Here is a 17,335-nt window from a genome sequence, read left to right as displayed (position 1 = left end):
ACACCAGAGTTCACGGCAAGGTCAACACACATAACCATGCTATTTATGTGGTGTGATCAAGCACTCTGAGCCAACTTTTCATTCTTTTGTGTTTCTTTAACTGCGCAAAAAGTGTTAAAATTTGAGGATTCACCATCTGAAACTTATTCTTAACTTTATACTTTGGAAAGTGTCAAATATAATCAAAAGTAGAGAAGGTAGTATAATCTCTCATATAACCAACACCAAGTAACAAAAATTAACTCCCCATGACTCCCGTTTGTTTCGCTGCAGCCCTTGCCCCACCTCCTCCCTGCAATCCCGAACTGGATTGTCCCGAAGCAAATTCCAGACATAATAGCTTTTCATTCATAAATATTTCAATAAGTACTTCCAGAGGCAAGGAACTGAATAGGTTTTGAACAAATAACTTCTTATACTTAAAAGCATTACAAGGACTTCCCTGGTGGCGCAGTGGTTAAGAATCCGCCTGCCAACGCAGGGGACACGGGTTCGAGCCCTGGTCTGGGAAGATCCCACATGCCGCGGAGCAACTAAGCCCGTGCGCCACAACTACTGAGCCCGCATGCCTCAACTACTGAAGCCCGCGCGCCTAGAGGCCGTGCTCCGCAACAGAGAGAAGCCCGCGCACCACAACCAAGAGTAGCCCCCGCTCGCCGCAACTAGAGAAAGCCCGCGCTCAGCCACGAAGACCCAACGCAGCCAAAAATAAATAAATAAATAAATAAATAAATAAATAAATAAATTTATAAAAAATGTGGTTGATAGGAAAGGTCACACTGGGAGGGATTTTGGTCACAGGTCGGCACTGCATGACGGGCCCAGATGACTGGAGACAAGTCATGAGCACCGGAAGCCTAATAGTGCTAAGCCATAAAACAGACACAGTACTTCCCACTTCTACCTCTTGTTAAGCAACATTATGAGGTTACATGGAATAAAAACTGATGCCCTCTGGGTCATTTCCAGAGAAATCTTTTTATACATCCCAATAAAAGGACATCTCAAAGATATCTTCCTCACGTGATGCAGGATAAAAGGGACAGACTGCAAAATCTTTAAGAGGCAGCTGCTTACAGAGAAGCTTAGGTTTTTCAGTCCAGGGGTGTCCCTCCAGCATTTGCCCGAGTGACAGCAGCCTTGTCACTCCGTCTGGCTGCTGTCTGCCCCGTGGATGAGCATGAACCTCAAATGCTATTATAACTGTAATTGCTTTTGGTTATGGTTGATCTCACTTGAAGAAAGAATGATAAAAAAAAAACTTCAGTGTCTCTGTTATCTGTATATTCCATCATTTAATTGCGAAAATTAATGATTTGCAAATGCCTAATCATTAGTGTCAAGCCAATCTGTTACTGAAGTTCTAATACAGTTTCACTTCAGTTGAATCAGACAAATTTGACTGCTCCCTGCTCAAACTACTATAAAATGGTCTCCCCAGCTAGTTAGCCATCTCTTAGTCCCCTCCCTCCCAAAAAACGAGAGGGAGGCAGGAGAAGGTGGTAAGATTTAGTAGACCCCGGACACAGAGCCTTTTAAAATATGGTGTTCACTCTCCGAAATCCAAAAAACTTAATGACAAAAAAACGCAAACCATAATACCAGCCAGGAAGACTATGTCATTTGGAATTTTCCAGGGACATAAATATGGGTTGAGGCTAATGATTTTATCTTCATCCAATACCCAGGCATTACATCCCAGATAGAATCTGCAGGTCTCCTATCAATATACATTACACACACTTTTCTAAAATCCATGGTGTGCTCTGAGGTCCGATTCCAAAAATAAATGGCCAATAAACTCAAATACCAGTGATATAAACCAATTCCTTCTGTGTTTATATATCCATTAAAAAGTAACACTGGAAATGAAATGACCCATGAATAGCCTTTGACAATAACACAGCTATAATCAAAAAGGCAACTTTTCAAAATTAACTTAAAAATCACTTTTTAAACTGTTAGAGAAAAATTTCTGCCAGAATTTTGAAGCACCAGCGGCTTCAAAAAAAGAGAACTTCTTAGATTCCAAGACACAACTTCATGAGATATTCATTCAAAACAACTTGTGTCATTAGTCTCAAAGAGGCAACACTTTAAAAAGAACTGCCGTTTCTGTCCTTCCAGGTCTGGTGATCAAAACTCCTGCAAAATATAGTTACCTGCCCTTATGTAAAAAGCTATCATCGGAATAACAGTGCCACCCTAGGACATGGAAACACTATACTCATCAGTGGTGACCCGAGATTTGTGGCACTGCACTGTCTAGGAAAGGGAAGATATTTTTACTCCATCCCTGTGAAGTTCAAAGGAATGGATTAGTATATTTGATAAGCAGCTTTTACTCTCTCCTACTACAGCATGTTTAACATTCTCAGTGCAGATGGCTGTGAGGGGAGCATTTTCCTGGGTTCCTGTAGGCAGGCCCCTTACCATCAATCTCCGCATTCTCTCCTTTTCGATCCGCTCGGTCTCCTTCTTCTGTTCCCTTTCAGTGTTGGCGTGCCAAGTGGCCACCGCTTTGGAAAGCTTCTGGATCTTCCCGGCCACAGACCGATGGTACTCCTTAAAATCTTTTGCATGTTGCAAAATACTGTTCAGGTATTCCTAAGGGATCCAAAGCGGGGAGAAGAGAAGGCTTAAAATTCAGTTCCCGATGTCGTTTGAGGTTTCAACATAGTCCAGGGAAACTCTGTGCATTGAACAGCCATGGGGGACTAGAATCTATTTTGGGACAGGTGCCCTGGTGTGTCTCCATAGCTGAGGTGTGGGCTACGTGGTGGTGGGAAAGATGACCTCTCAAAGTTTGTCTTGGTGCCAGCCGGTGGAAGAGAAGCCTCCCCGGCCTTGAGGGTGTGGCCACGTGAAAATGGAAAGATCAAAGGTTCAGACAGACCTACAAAACAGTGATGATAGAATTTACAGCAAATCACTCCCAGATAAACCTCAGGGAGACGGGTGTTTCCAGTGAGAAGCGTGTTACAAAAGTAGCGTTTCTTCTGCTCTCGCTTAAATACCTTAGAATTGTCCCTCAAAAAAAGTTTTATAGGAAGCTAAAATTGCCATACATCTTTTGTATCCACTTTTTAAATAAAGAAGGGGAAACTTATAACCTTATTTACGCTTAAGTCCAACACTTTTCAAAACAAAACTTAAATCAAGGCACTAAATGAAGCACAGAAAAACAAATAAAATTCACAGGATTACAACACGAGATCAAATCCTACATCACAATATGTCCAAATCCCTAGAAAGGAATGTTTTAAAATATCTGCCCCTGTGAAACCTTCAGCTGGGCCCTTGAAAAGCCCAGGATACTATATTTATATCCGTGATAAAAATAACTGTTTGCCCTCTTCTTTCCAAGTTCCCTCTTCCCCAGGACTTTGTTCTAGGAAACCTGCCTGTGCCTACCCAGTCGGCAGTATCCCATGGGTGATGAATATGACACCTGATTGGAATTCAGAAAGCAGGGTCCCCCCCCCACCCCCTTATCCTGTACTGACCGTTCGCGTGTCCTTGCGGAGGTCACCTACCACTCTGGCTGGGCCTAGGCTTCCTCATCTATGAAATGGTGTGGTTGGACTACGTAAGCTCCCAGGATCCTCTCCGTGATGTCCCCACTGCCCACAGTTGTCCATTTTTCAGTGGTTCTGACTCCGCCCACTTTCTCGGTTAGCATCTCTGTCGACGGCGGGGCACCCAGAGCCCAGGCCCAAGTACCTGGTGCTTCTGCCGACGCTTCCTCTCCTGCTCGATCTTCTGCTGCTTCTCCAGCTTCTCCGTCATGCGGGCTTCCCTCAGGGTCTGGCGCTTGCTCCGTTTGTATGCTTTGGAGTTGAGGGCCGTCTCCAGGGTCGTGTCCCGTCGCATGCAAGCCACTACCTCCTGTCTCAGCTGTCAAGAGGGGAGCAGTTAGAACACCTCCCCAGACGGAGGCCAGACCCCCGTCGTCCCCTGCCCTCCATTTAGTGGAGCCGAATGGTGACTCCCTGAGTTTCTCCATCACAGCTGGCCTTTTAGTAAACAAAGGGACTACATCATGCTGAATGTATATGGTATTTTCAAAGACGCTCTAAGTTTTCTTTCCAAAAAATTCAGAGAGGAAGCAAGTACGTCACTGTTAACAGTAAAGAAAATAAATCAGTAAGTAAGTAGAGGATGTCTTGGCTTTTAAATAAATTGATTCACTCTATTTAATTATCCTAATGATATTAATTAGATCATAAGCTTTTTACATTTTTTTACTTCATTTTAAGTGCCATGCTAACTTTCTCTTTGTGCTTAAAGATTAACGTGAACAATGCTGGGCAAAAAAGAATAGAAGAATTACTTCCTGCTCATGTGAAGTAGCTGCAGATATGCAAACAGTGCTAATTCATCGTCTCATATAAAAGATGGGAAATGCTAGTTTGGGCTTCCTCCCACTCCTAACAATGATATTCTTTGCAAGATACTTAATTTTTTTTTTTACTGTATTATGGACTTCTTTTAGATCAGAAATACAGTATTTCATTCATATTGTATGTTACGTGGTGGTAAAAGGTGGGGGGGGGTGGAAACATGCACTGAAATAGCAATTGGACTGAATCTGAAATCAGCATCCATTACAGCTAATTTCATTGGAAAACTTCACAGATAACAGATTTTTCAATAATATGAAGCAAAAATCAGAAACCAATCAGAATCCAGCATAGTGACGCTAATTTGAATATAATCTTATTCCTGAAAATACTCATTTAACAAAATTTTATTAAACAGCTTATCAAGGCATTTTATGAAGTTACCTGTAAGAAAGAAGCAAATGGAGCGCAGAAAGTTATTTCTCTTTTTTTTTTTCCTTTCTTTTTTTGTTTTTAATTTAAGCTCTAATCTACTCTCACAAACCTACGGTCAAGTAGCCGCCAACCACCACGACGCCCCTCTTGTAATATTATAACCAACAAGGCAAAACGTATTTCCAAGTTCATATGACAATAGCAAGAGGGTTGGCCTTGTGATTTTACTCACATCCTCCAATAGACCAAGTCATGTAATTCAGTACTTCCAAACTACTTTCAGTCATTAATTATTCATTTTGCATGCCCCGAGACCTTCACCAAACAAGCCCGTCTGACTGGCGAGGAAGCATTCCTTTTCCCCTTTGGCTAAATGCCGCTGTGTGACGACCAGGGGACCTGAAGCTTTGGAGTCCAGAAGGCAAAACTCGCCAAAGTGAAAATTAGCTCTACTTCATTCCACTAGTCTTCTACTGATTTAGCAATTATAAAATAGATCACTATGCTAGCCTTTCTTAATCAGTGACTACTAAGACCACAGCAAGAACAAGAGATACAAATTCACTGATTAGTCAAATATGGGGGTCTGATGTGATGAAATGCTCCAAAAGTAGGTGTTGACGAATAATCAACAGTTACAAACCAGTTTTATGTATTTCTATAAACAATGAGCTATTAATTTAGTTGAGTGGCTTTCATATTTGTTAAAATGATTTTCATAGTCACGGCTAGGATTTTACATTTCTCTTTACAAAGAAGCTCTGATCTATCACCTTCCTGTTTTTCTTTGAAACCATAAAGGCAAACATGAGCTATCCCATCTGTTCTCAAGGTTTCATCTACAGTAACAAAATGCCATAACTCTGACTTTGGAAACCATAATATGGAAGAAAAAAATGTCTCTGATGTACAGAAGAGAAAAATAGAATAATAAGCAGTTAGTCTTCATTACTTTTAGCTCTGTGCTGCTGGTCAAAAAGATACAGTCTTTTACTAAGTTTATATCTTTATAACAATATTGAACAGACTTAAGGAAACACACAGATCACACTCTAGAACAATTGTATTTATTTCCTGCACCTCAGATGTGCTGAGGAAAAGGTATTACCTGACGCTGGAAATTGAGTAACCGAAGTGCTTTCAGTTCCACAGTTGCTTTGGTTCGTAAATCTGGTGGCAAAGAGCCAGGGAGATTTTCCAGTTCCTGTATCCTATGGGCTATGCGAGCCTGAAGTCTAACGGAGATAATAAAATGGGGGAGGGGGAAGGTGGAAATATACATTACAGTCTGGTCTTAAATGATAGACAACAACCTTAGGTTTAAGTTCACCTTCCAGATACTGACGGCCGATTTCTGATACCCAACTAGATTATCTGATGTTAAACAGAGAAAAGCTACCTTTGCGTTAATGCAGACAGGTGCTATATTACTTAACACGTTGGCCTTCTTCACAACCTCTAACAGCCAGGAAGGAGGGCTCAGAATACATCTAGGAGGAAAGTCAAGCCCCATGGCTCCCTCCGAAGAGAGAGAGAAAATGAGACAGGAAAATCTGACTTGCTCCCGAACGCCTGGCCAACCAGAGTGCAGAGCTGAGACAACGGAGTTCTCTTTCTAACTTCTAGTTCTGTCCTAAGGCAACGGGGCCATTTGCCCTCCTTGCCAAGATGCTGACGATGACAGCCAGTAAAGCTGAGTGAACAAGAGCAGTTTTAGGTGCTGAGGCCACAGAAACCAGCCAACCCAAAACATTCAGAGAGAGAGAGAGCGGGCAACCAGCCACAACCATTTCCTCTGCAAGCAGTGCTTGCTTGAGAAAAGAAAAGGCAAATTAAGCATTTTAAAAAATCAGGTTTGGAGCAGCAGTAAATAGCAAACAGTTTTTAAAAACTAAGAGTTTCCAGAAAAGGACTGCCGGGGAGTCTTATTCTGGACATCATCAAAAAAATAGAACTGTAGGTACTTCCTCACAATAGAGGCAGAAGAGAAAATAAAAGACTTCCTACTTTATTCATTTGGGATACTATTACTGTTAGTCACAGAAACTGGTTTTAGGGTTCACCTGGATCCTATTCTTACAAATAATTACATGCCATCTAAATCTATTTTTAGAATGACCTCCCCCCAAATTTGGGGCAAAACTGTCTTGGAATAGATTTCGACAAAGAAAGAACAGTAAAAGGTACTAAGTTAAACTACACTAATAGTAGCTACACTAAGTTAGGTGCATTTAAAGCACAATTTAATTGTCTCTCTCTCTCTCACACACACACACACACACACACACACACACGCACACACACACACACACCTCTACAAGGTAAATGCACCATTTTATTGAAGAGAAAACTGAAGTTGTTCAGAGATATTAAGAAACATGTGGACTTCACAGAGCCAGTAAAGGAGAGAGCCGAGGCTGGAACCCTCACTGGCCTGACACAAACACCACTGCAACGATACTGCAGATAAGTAAAATATACTTTCTAACTGCAAACTCCCTTGGAACTCAACTATAAAAATTGATAATTAAAGATTCTGTTAAAAATTAATATTATGCTTTTTTCAACCTTTATGATGCTGTCTGTTGATATGAAAAAGTAAAACCTTCTGTGACTTAGATGTTGCAAAATATCTTAATAGTTCATATAGCCCAAATATCAAAATGAGGGCATTTTAAAAAACTTAACAGTTGTTTGCTTTGGTAGAGAAAGAAAATATCATCTTTTTCAAAACTTTAAAAATGATAGTAAGGGTAATGCATCATTTTTCACTGACTTCATTGACAATAATATTCTGATAGATTCCTCTTTTATTTGGTATATACGTGTTATTAATTCTGATATACTAAATGATTTATCATCATAATGTGTTATTACTAATATTATTGTTATTGTGTGTTATTTCAACTATGCATACCAACACAAACAATAGTACTTTTAAGTGGTTTAACCATGCAACAGACTAAAAATGTGTTAGTTCAAGCAATAGCAACAAACTTTCATCAATTTATTCTCTTGATCAAATTGTTCAGACTCTCCCAACTTTCTTCCACATTCCTTTTCCTATTGATACTCATGGGATTCTCATCGCAGTTTAAAATTTTTCTCTGTATGAAACAAACCTTTACTTTCTTTATCCAATTCAATTTCTTAAATACGCACATAACCAAAAATTCCCAAATACAGCAACAGGTGATGGATCTTAACAATTAGGATATTAAGAGAAAAATCTATTACATATTTTTCTCAAATACATAATTTAAAGGGAAAAAAACTAAACCAAAACAATTTTACTTGTGTAGCGTTAAGGCCATACTAAAGGAAATTTAGATACTACAGCAGGGTGAGATATGGTTATTCTGCTTCCTTGGTTCTAGATTTATTGCAGACCCTTTTCATTTGACTATCCCAGAACTCAAACTATCCCTTGGTATTGTGTTTTACTCTGTTTGACAAAGTGGGTCAGGTGCTACATAAGAGGAATGGCTGCTTTTTCCTTAATCATCTAAAGGACTATGGAACTAGGCCTAAATAAATAATCTTAGGACAACTGGCCTGACCGTGTAGAGACTAAATCACACTGAACTGGGAGAGGGGGGAGTTGGAGAGCGGAGAGGAGAAGTTGGGAGGTGGGGAGGTGCGGAGTGGGGTAGATGGAGCCTTGGCTGACTTGGGCATGGGAGGGGGTGAGGGGTTGGGAGGGGTGCACTTCTTCCTGAAATGACTGCTTCCCCAAAGGGCCTAGTAATTTGTCAGTGAATTTCAGATTCCCCAGCACAAAAGAATCTTTCTTTTATGAAAGGGAGGCAAGAAGTTCAAAGTGCAAACGTGCAAACTATAGGAGAAGAGGAAGGGGAGATTCCAAAGTAAAATTGTATGCATTCGATTCAGCACACAGTGTGTGTGTGTGGGGAGTAGCAAAGGTACAGGAGGGGCTTCTTTTTACGTAGAGAATTTTATCTGCGTGTGTGTGGTGGTTAATAGAAATCTTCGTTTTAAATAATGCGCCTCTCCAGACAATTTCATCTTCCCATCAGTGGGATTCAGCAGGTAGCCCGATAAGGAGATTCAGGATTCTAAACTTCCCGAAACAACAACAGATGTAATACTGCATAACTGCGGGAGACTCATTTAGGGTCCTCACGGGTACAGAAAATTGAAGCAGAATTAGGTCGCTCAGGTTTTTCATACAGATTGAACAGTAAATCAAGAGGGCTTACTGTTCTGACAAGAAAAAGAGTTCCATTAAAGGCGACAGATATTTGTTCAGGTCCAGAGGAGAAGTTTATGATTCCTGTAGGAGAGTTATTTGAACAGAAAATGACACTGGTACATTTTGTTCCTTCCAGGAACTGAGTGACACTCTTTAAAAAAGAGAGAGAGGGAGACTGACTTTTGGCAACTCTGCTGATGAAGTGGCTCTTGGTGATTTCTAAGAAGGAATTCTCAGGGTTGTAATGGAGACCAGGGCAGGACAAAATACACGGTAAGGGACTATGCTGGCTTCCTGAGGCAAGGAGGCTATACTACTGTTTTCATACTAATTCTGACTTGACACCAAAGAGGGCTCACATAATTCAAAGATGCTCTTCTGACATAAACTCCTTTCAATGTGAAATATATTTCTTTCTCACGCAAACATCTGTGTAATTTACATGCTAACATGATAATTTGGGGAGCGCTTCTGACCAACCCTCTAACCCTTGATGGAAGAACTGAAGTTAGGCATGTTGACAGGGCAAAAAAAGCATGCCAAAACACCAAAAAAAAAAAAAAAAAAGTCACTGACACTTACTACAGAGAAAAGCAGTACAGTTCCATCATGAGAAAAAGATGGTCTAAAAGAAAGGATCCAATTTAAATGAGAACAAAATATTTTTAACTGAAGAGCTTGTATAGCACTGAGGCAAAGTGTTCATATGCAGAAACTTATTTATGCTATTACTGAAAAAAGAAGATCAATTTGTCAAAATTCTGATTTTATGAGGAACAAGGAAAAGCAGCCAAGTGACTTAAAAGTAAAAAAAATTAAGATTCTGACAATTTCCTTTCAAGTTTCATAGACAAGGTAAGTGATATTACAACAGTCAAAGAAACGAACATCTGTTAAAGAATTTCTGACAGGTGATTTTTGCTCAAACCAAGTTTATGAAATTATAAAAGAGACTTTTTTTAAAGACCTTGCTCAAATCCTCAATCAGGAGACAAAGATACACTGGACTCTTCCTATCAGGGCTAAAGGGTAGTAAGCCGTTCTCTCAAAGAGGGGCAGAAGGAGAAGAGTTTTTTAGCTGTCTTTTACAAGTGCCTAAGGGACTTAATCTAACCCTTTTTAAGGGATAAATATAACTAATCTCTGCAGTTGGACAATTTATCTTCATATAGGCAGAAGCCAGCTACTGCTCTATAACTGAAGAAGACAAAAGATGCCCCTACAAAACCCTGCCAGTGTAAACCTAAGCTTCTTCTCAAGATGGCCACGGGAAACTTCAGGCCAAAAGACCCACCAGCTTTTTGAACCCAGGCTTGCCAAATCAATCACTTCAAAAGCCAGGCGGCTTAACAAAAGAGGAGACATTGGGGCTTCCCTGGTGGCGCAGTGGTTAAGAATCTGCCTGCCAATGCAGGGGACACGGGTTCGAGCCCTGGTCTGGGAAGATCCCACATGCAACAGAGCGACTAAGCCCGTGTGCCACAACTACGGAGCCTGTGCGTCTGGAGCCTGTGCTCCGCAACGGGAGAGGCCGCGATGGTGAGAGGCCCGTGCCCCGCGATGAAGAGTGGCCCCCGCTCACCGCAAAGCGGTGACCCAACACAGCCAAAAATAAATATAAATAAATAAATAAATTTATTTAAAAAAAAGAGGAGACATTTATCAAGTAATAATAATAATATGAAAAACAGCCATTCCACCACCTCTGCAATGCTTATAATTTAAAAGATGCTAATAGATACTTTTTTCTTGTAATTGACACAGGTGTGGAGGACAAAAGCTTTCCACACACTGAAATAGGCTAAATAGTACCAATTAATACTGAATACTTTGGGAGACCATCCATTAAGATCATTTGCAAAAAAAGTGCTAAAATGAGCTCATTACAAGAAAGGCCTGCAAATACAATTCTGGTAAAAATGAAAAAAGAAGGTTTAGGAGTCAGTAAGCGTGTACATGCACAGACACACACCCACAACATAGGATGAATAAGGGGGAAAAAATCCAGATGTATTTCTAGGTATCGTGTCTGTGTTACGAGGGTAGTTCATGTGATTTAACAAATAGGACTGGTAGCTCTGTACCTTCAAGTTGGGAAAAAAACGTTAGCTCTTAGGAAGTCAGAATTTCAGAGTAACCAAACGATACCCCTCTATCCCATTTACTGTCTTTAAAAAAAAAAGACTTTTGACTTTTTTATTCAATAGCAACATAAAGAAAGGACTGCATTATGAATACAGATTTTCTGCCCCAAATGAGTACACAGTGCTAATATTTGACTTTTATGCCACACTGCGATTATTCACCCAACAGAATCTGCCTATCAACACTGAAATATCAATTGATGATGAGTATCTAGCTCTCTAGGGGTACGTGAAAAGCTGAAAACAGAAACATAAAAGCTCTTAATTGAGGATTAGTAATAGCAGTGAGAATAAAGTTATACTCTTCATCCAAAAAGCGACACACGTTTAATGGCAAGTTACTCTGATTTCTTTCAAAGTAACTCTTAAAGCTGGTAACTTAGTATTTTAATATAATAACAGGTAAGTCACGTGTTTTCCAATAAAAAGTAAGGTAATGTTTTTAAAGGGCTCCTAGACATTATTTACTAATATCCCCTATAATTTTTAAGCCCTAATTGTCTTTTAAATTAAATCATACTTGGGGAATAATAATAATAGCTAATATGTATTGAAAGTCCTTGTATCATTTTATCTTCTCCCTACAAAAGATACTTTAATACCCTCTTTTAACATAGGAGGAAACTGAGTCACAGAAAAGCGATGTAACTTGAGGAAGGCAACACAGCTAGTTAGTGACAGAGCATGCTTTCTGGCTAACTCCCAAAACCGTGATCTTACTTTCATCTTATCTTGACTCAGTACTTACTGGACTCTCTTTTTGGTTGACATTAACCATGTATGTCAAGGATCTGCTAACTACAGCCTGCGAGCCAAACCCTGCCCATAGCCTGTTCTCATGAATCAAGTTTTACTGGAACACAGCCAACAGGCTGCTTTCACACCATCAGGGCAGAGCTGAGTAGTTATGACAGAAACTCTAGGGCCCTTTACAGAAAAGGTTTGCCAATCCCTGATTTAGATAAATGTGCCAAATCAGGTGAAAATGAAGTTTTTGGAGTAAGAGTTTAAATAAGGACCCCATGTGAAGACACTTACATAGGGCCTAGCCCAAAAGCTAGACCAAGCCACAGACCAACAAATGCACGAACTCAATCAAAGAAGACATTATATCACGCTACTGAAGTACCGCTTTAGTATCACTAGATGTGTCATTAACCTGAAGGTTAGGCCAACAGAACACTCAACATCTGAGTCGCTCACAGTCACCATTCAAGGACAAACTGATAAACCAGAAGGAAACTGCATAATCTAAGTGTGGGCTGATGGCTTTCTTGGATCTTTAGGAATTCTGGGCTGGACTTTTGATCTTGGCATATCATAGGGGTGGATAAAAGTTTTCTGACTGAATGAGTGAAAAGCACAGTCCTGGGAACCTAGAACCCCCAGAAGAGGGTCCTTACCCCCCACCCCAGTGGCAAAGAAACTCTTCTCTTGAGACTTTGCTCTAAAATCATTCTCAAGCCTGAGTCTTGGCCTCTGCAATTTCCCTTAGGCCTTTCCCTGGCCCCACAGAAAAGAATGACCACAACACCAGGAGACACCGGACCCCCTAGGCTGGGTGGTACCTGCCAGAACACAGCATCTTACCCCCGGGGCAGGTGCATTACCTGTACTCCCGCTCCTGCAGAATCTCCACGGGGTCCAGGCCCTGCGGTTTCTGGACGGGGCTGATCCGGCTCTGCTTCTGCTGCAGCTGCAGGATGGGCGAGGGCTGCCCCGGGGCTGGCTGCGGCACCGAGGGCCCGGGCACCGCGGCCGCGGGCGGCGGCGCTGCTGCAGGGGGCGCGGGCGAGGGCCGGCCGCTGGGCGCGGGCACCGGCAGCTTCTGCGGGGGACTCGGGCCGCTCAGCTCCGGCCCCGGGCCTGTGGGACAAGAGCGACATGGGCAGCTCGGGAGGAAAGGCACCCCGTGGCCATACCCGGCCTGCCCGCTGCCCCCTGGGAGCCCGGCGATGGGGACAAGTAAAGGTCTCACGAGAAGAAAACAGGAGGGAAGGGAGGAAGATGAGGAAGGTGGGAGGGGAAAGGAAAGGGGAAAAAGAAAGGAAAAAGAAAAAAAAAAGAAGCTGGCATCTATCCCAAAGGGAAATGGCCCAAAAATGACTCTTAGGTAATAAACTGATTAAGGAATGGACAGCCAGCTTTTAGTGTAGGTCTACAGCGGGTTTTTAAAAATAATTCCAGGTGCATTCACGGTTCTGAAAAAGCAAGGGAGTCACCCACCAGTCGGATGCAATTTGGGTGTGGTCCCAAAATCACGTTTCGCAAACTACACCACAAGCCCCCTCCATCCCAGCGTGGAAGAGCCCTGCTGTTAGAACCCACGCTTTACAGATACAGGCAGCAGCTTGCCGGTCCTCTGACATGAGCTAAAAGGGGCACGCATTTTCCCTTAATGACCTATAAACTGTATTTCAGGCTTCATCAGTGCATCTAGGGAACTTTAATTTTTTACTACATATTAGAAAATATTTCTGAAAACATTCAGTGCAGGGGGAAAAAAGAATCTGCTCATTCCACCTAAGAAAACTTAGCAAATATTAAGATTCAAGAGAGCATTTTCCTCATGTTATCAGAATAAAGGGATACGCAATCATTAAGCTTATCAAAATGCACTTAAGCTAATTTAAAGCAATTTCCCACATTAAAGTTCAGGAGTTTAAATTGAATGCTAGGTCTGGACCTAAAATAAGAAGTGTTCCATCTCTCCTCTTAGGTGAATTTTTACTTACTTCAAAGTTATAAATAAAATTAGTGATGCTACCAGAGGGGTTAGTAAATTAAAAAAAAAAAAAAAACTCAGTAAGCAGATGTTAAAACCTCTCATGGGCATTCTTCCAAGTGTTTTCTATATCTTTCCGGAGAAGTATTAAAATTATTAAATGGTAACAAAACTAATCATATCTCTACACTTCAGAGCGACTTAATAATTAACCATACAAAGACATACATTATGAAAAAGTAGACACATTTATTCAATTTCCAGCAAACACCAGTTAGAAGTGGGCTTAAATGACAATGCAAGGATAGCAGACGTTCTGACAGGAGGAATGGGAAGAGTTAGAAGAAAGTGCTTAGGAAACTACAGTGTGTGTAAGTGTGAGTATATATGTCTGTGTGCATGTGTGTGTGTAGTGTTGTTGGTCTTTTGTTCACTTCCTTCTGAAATTAGGTAAAACTTTCCCAAAGACCTAGGGCTAGTTAAGACTTCTTGAGGTAATCTGTAGCCCTTGCTATAGGATTGATGAAAAGTTCTGGAGGGAAAAATGCATTTCTGTTTTTTCTGTTTTAGGCACTGTAGATGTACTATTATAATAAATAGATTCTTTTCAGCTAAGTACATTCTGATTTTTTTTCTGAATGGGAGGTCTTTTACATAATGCATAGCTTTTCATAATATTTCAGATTTAGTTTCTTTCATCCATATGTAAGAAACCAATTTCTAAACATTAAATCTTAAGGTTGTTAAGCATTGGAATGAGATATGGAGGGACATTTTTGATTATATTTTCCCTCGAGGTCTTTAAAACAGGGTAGATATTTTTTATCTGGGTTGCTTGAGCCAAAAGAGAGGAGATAGAGATTTCTAACAATTACTTTAATTCTCTGTGATTCTATGAATTACCCTAATAAGCTCAAGAAACTGGTAGTTAAAAATATTTGAAGAATTGGTATGAGCATACCAAATAATAGATTTAATACACTGAAGCCCTTTAATAAAAAGAAAATCCGGGTCTTACTGATAAGATTAATATCATACTAATTACCCTAAATTCAGTTCTCAAAGTGTTTTTCCTCCTTTCAAAGTTTAAATAAGTCATCAATAAAAGCCATACCAGTGCAATAGTGTACACATTTCACTTACTCTGGGCGTTTTCTTCTTTAGCATCATGGCTTGTAAACACTCATGTAGTAGTGTATGCCAACTCCTCGAGGTATATTCAAGTCACTATTTTTAAAACCATACGATCAAAGGGAGGTATCCAGAGCATGTCTGATATCCCTGGTTCCAAATCTAGCCATTTTCAGCCCATGACTGTGAACTAGATCGGATGCATACACAGCTAGGCTTCTTTAATCCATTAATACAGAGACATCCTTATGTGGTTGAAGGACCCTTAAAATTGAGAAGCCAGAGAGACCCAAACGTAGACTTAGATATTCAAATCTCCAATTCCAAAAGGACTACAACTCCAAAAGATACAAGGTGCACCTTGTCTCTTTCCAAAATAACTGATAAGTTTCACCTACGGGTTGTGTGAGCCTCAGCAAGTTACTCAGCCCCTGGTGCCTCAGTCTCCTCGTCAGTAGAATGGGGACAATAACAGTACAGTACTCACCTCACAGGGTGGTAGTGAGGATTCAATGAGACAATGTGGCTATGTGCCCAACCCTCAGCTCTGGTCATTTTTACTGCCACCAAGGACACCAAGGTAAAGAAGCCTAGTTTAATCACTCAGCTTTTCAGAAAAGCTCCACCCACAGCAAAAGAAAGGCTTTCAAGGAAATTTGGTACTGTATTAGCCAGAAAATTTGGAAGTGCACTCTTCTAGAGCAAACTTCAAAATGTTTCCACAGTTCAATACAACTCAGCACAAACACTCAGATAAGTCGGCTTGCCATGTGCTTCCTGCTAATTCCCCCATCAGTCACAAGCAAACTCCTTTCTAACTAAAAACTGCAGGTTCATTTACTGCCTGGGTCTATTTTCTCCTCCCTCCAACAGATTATATAAAAACTTCTCTTTACAGAGGCTCGGGGACTGAATGCAGCTTGCTGCAATTAGACATGCCCAGAACACAACTACGTAACCATGAGGTGTTCTGCCTGTCCTTCCGGCGCTGAGTTGCCTGAATGGATTTTCTCTGTATCAACAGAAAGCATCTCGACAACAGACACTCATGGTCTGCAAAGTGATAAGAACTCACGCCCTGGTATCTTCAGATGGAGGACAAATTACATTCTTTAGCTTATCTCCTATTCCCTCGCCAATATAAACAAGTTAGGCTTAATTGTCAGAGGTACAAAATGTGTCTGTTTTCCCATCAGTCCTCACTTTAGAAGTCAAGGTAGCTACACGCCCTGACTCTCCTGAGGGGTGTCCCACTGCAGCTAAGTGGGGGTGGGGGTGGGGGGGGAAGGAATCTTTATTAGATGCCTGAATTTAAGAAACAGGTAAACAAACTTATTAAATTACCTAAGTCTCACATGTACAGAATTTCTGTACAGAGTTCCCACTTTACCTTCTACAGAGAAGGATGTTTATGCAAATAACAGAACAGTCTGTGCATTCGACAAGGATTTAAGTGGTTTCCAGAGGTTGAAAAAAATAAATGTAACAATGATGCTTAAATGAAGCATACAAAGAAATTTTAGATAACTAAGAAAAGGAGAGGGGGAAGCAGGAGAGGGACAAGCACTGAAAAAAATTAGCAATACATCTCTCACTTTCTACCATGAAGGCTTCCCTACCCACTGCAAAAAACCCCAAAACTTTTCAGTTCCTATTTTGAATTTTGCTTTAGTCTCTAAAAAGAAAAATGAATCAAAATTAAAAGAAAAATGCTGGGTTCGATTTGAGTGGAGCCCATAGCAGGCAAGGACCAGAGTTATTTATTTGTTCAGTGCACACTTCTGCCAGTCAAACTGTAATTCTCTGGTGGTGGCACTTTTGGTGAATGATAACTTTGGAGTAGGTTTGAGGCAGATCACCCCAGCCAAAAAGATTCTCTTCACACATGAATGACACTGGCAAATGGGACAAAAGAAAAATGGAAGCACAGCTACCACCAGAGAAGCTGACATACTTAAATTGACTTTTTCCTGAAATATTAGCAGAGGTATTTATAAGCAATCATATTGCTTTATTTAAGAAAAGGAGGGGGATAAACAATTAATACAAGTAATATTAACTTAAAAAACCTTTTTCTTTTGTCTTACTTGGACTTGTCTGAAATACCAATGCAAAAAAAAATAGTGTCTTTGTCAAGTAAGGTCATCATCTCCCTGTGAAATCTGAGATTTGGGGACAAGATCAGCAATGTAACGTCCCTCCCAGTGGCAGGAATGAGTCTGCTCTATTTGAAGAAAGTATCCTCTTTCCTCCTTTATCCATAGCCTCTTTGCCCACTCTGGCAGTATCTGCCCAAATATTTTCATTTCTAATGAAGCCTGACTGCTGGAAATACAAAAGACAC

At 40.8% G+C, this 17,335-nt stretch overlaps 1 protein-coding gene across 2 annotated transcripts in view; it reads right to left on the bottom strand.

Annotated features, from left to right (window-relative positions):
* Positions 1–17,335, bottom strand: part of SMARCA2 (SWI/SNF related BAF chromatin remodeling complex subunit ATPase 2) — a 173,490-nt gene that overhangs the window by 130,890 nt on the left and 25,265 nt on the right. For both annotated transcript variants that reach the window (XM_082470824.1, XM_082470825.1), the window contains exons 5-8: positions 12,746–13,001; positions 5,887–6,013; positions 3,724–3,897; positions 2,434–2,607 (exon numbers count right to left, since the gene is read on the bottom strand). In XM_082470824.1, the coding sequence (XP_082326950.1) occupies positions 2,434–2,607; positions 3,724–3,897; positions 5,887–6,013; positions 12,746–13,001 (731 nt within the window). The remainder of the gene's footprint in view (positions 1–2,433; positions 2,608–3,723; positions 3,898–5,886; positions 6,014–12,745; positions 13,002–17,335) is intronic.

Source organism: Balaenoptera physalus (genome assembly GCF_965194825.1).
Source record: "Balaenoptera physalus genome assembly, chromosome: 7".
In the NCBI taxonomy this organism is placed as follows: domain Eukaryota; kingdom Metazoa; phylum Chordata; class Mammalia; order Artiodactyla; family Balaenopteridae; genus Balaenoptera; species Balaenoptera physalus.
The sequence above is the reverse complement of the archived record's forward strand: the minus strand, read 5'-3'. Positions and strand labels throughout refer to the sequence as shown.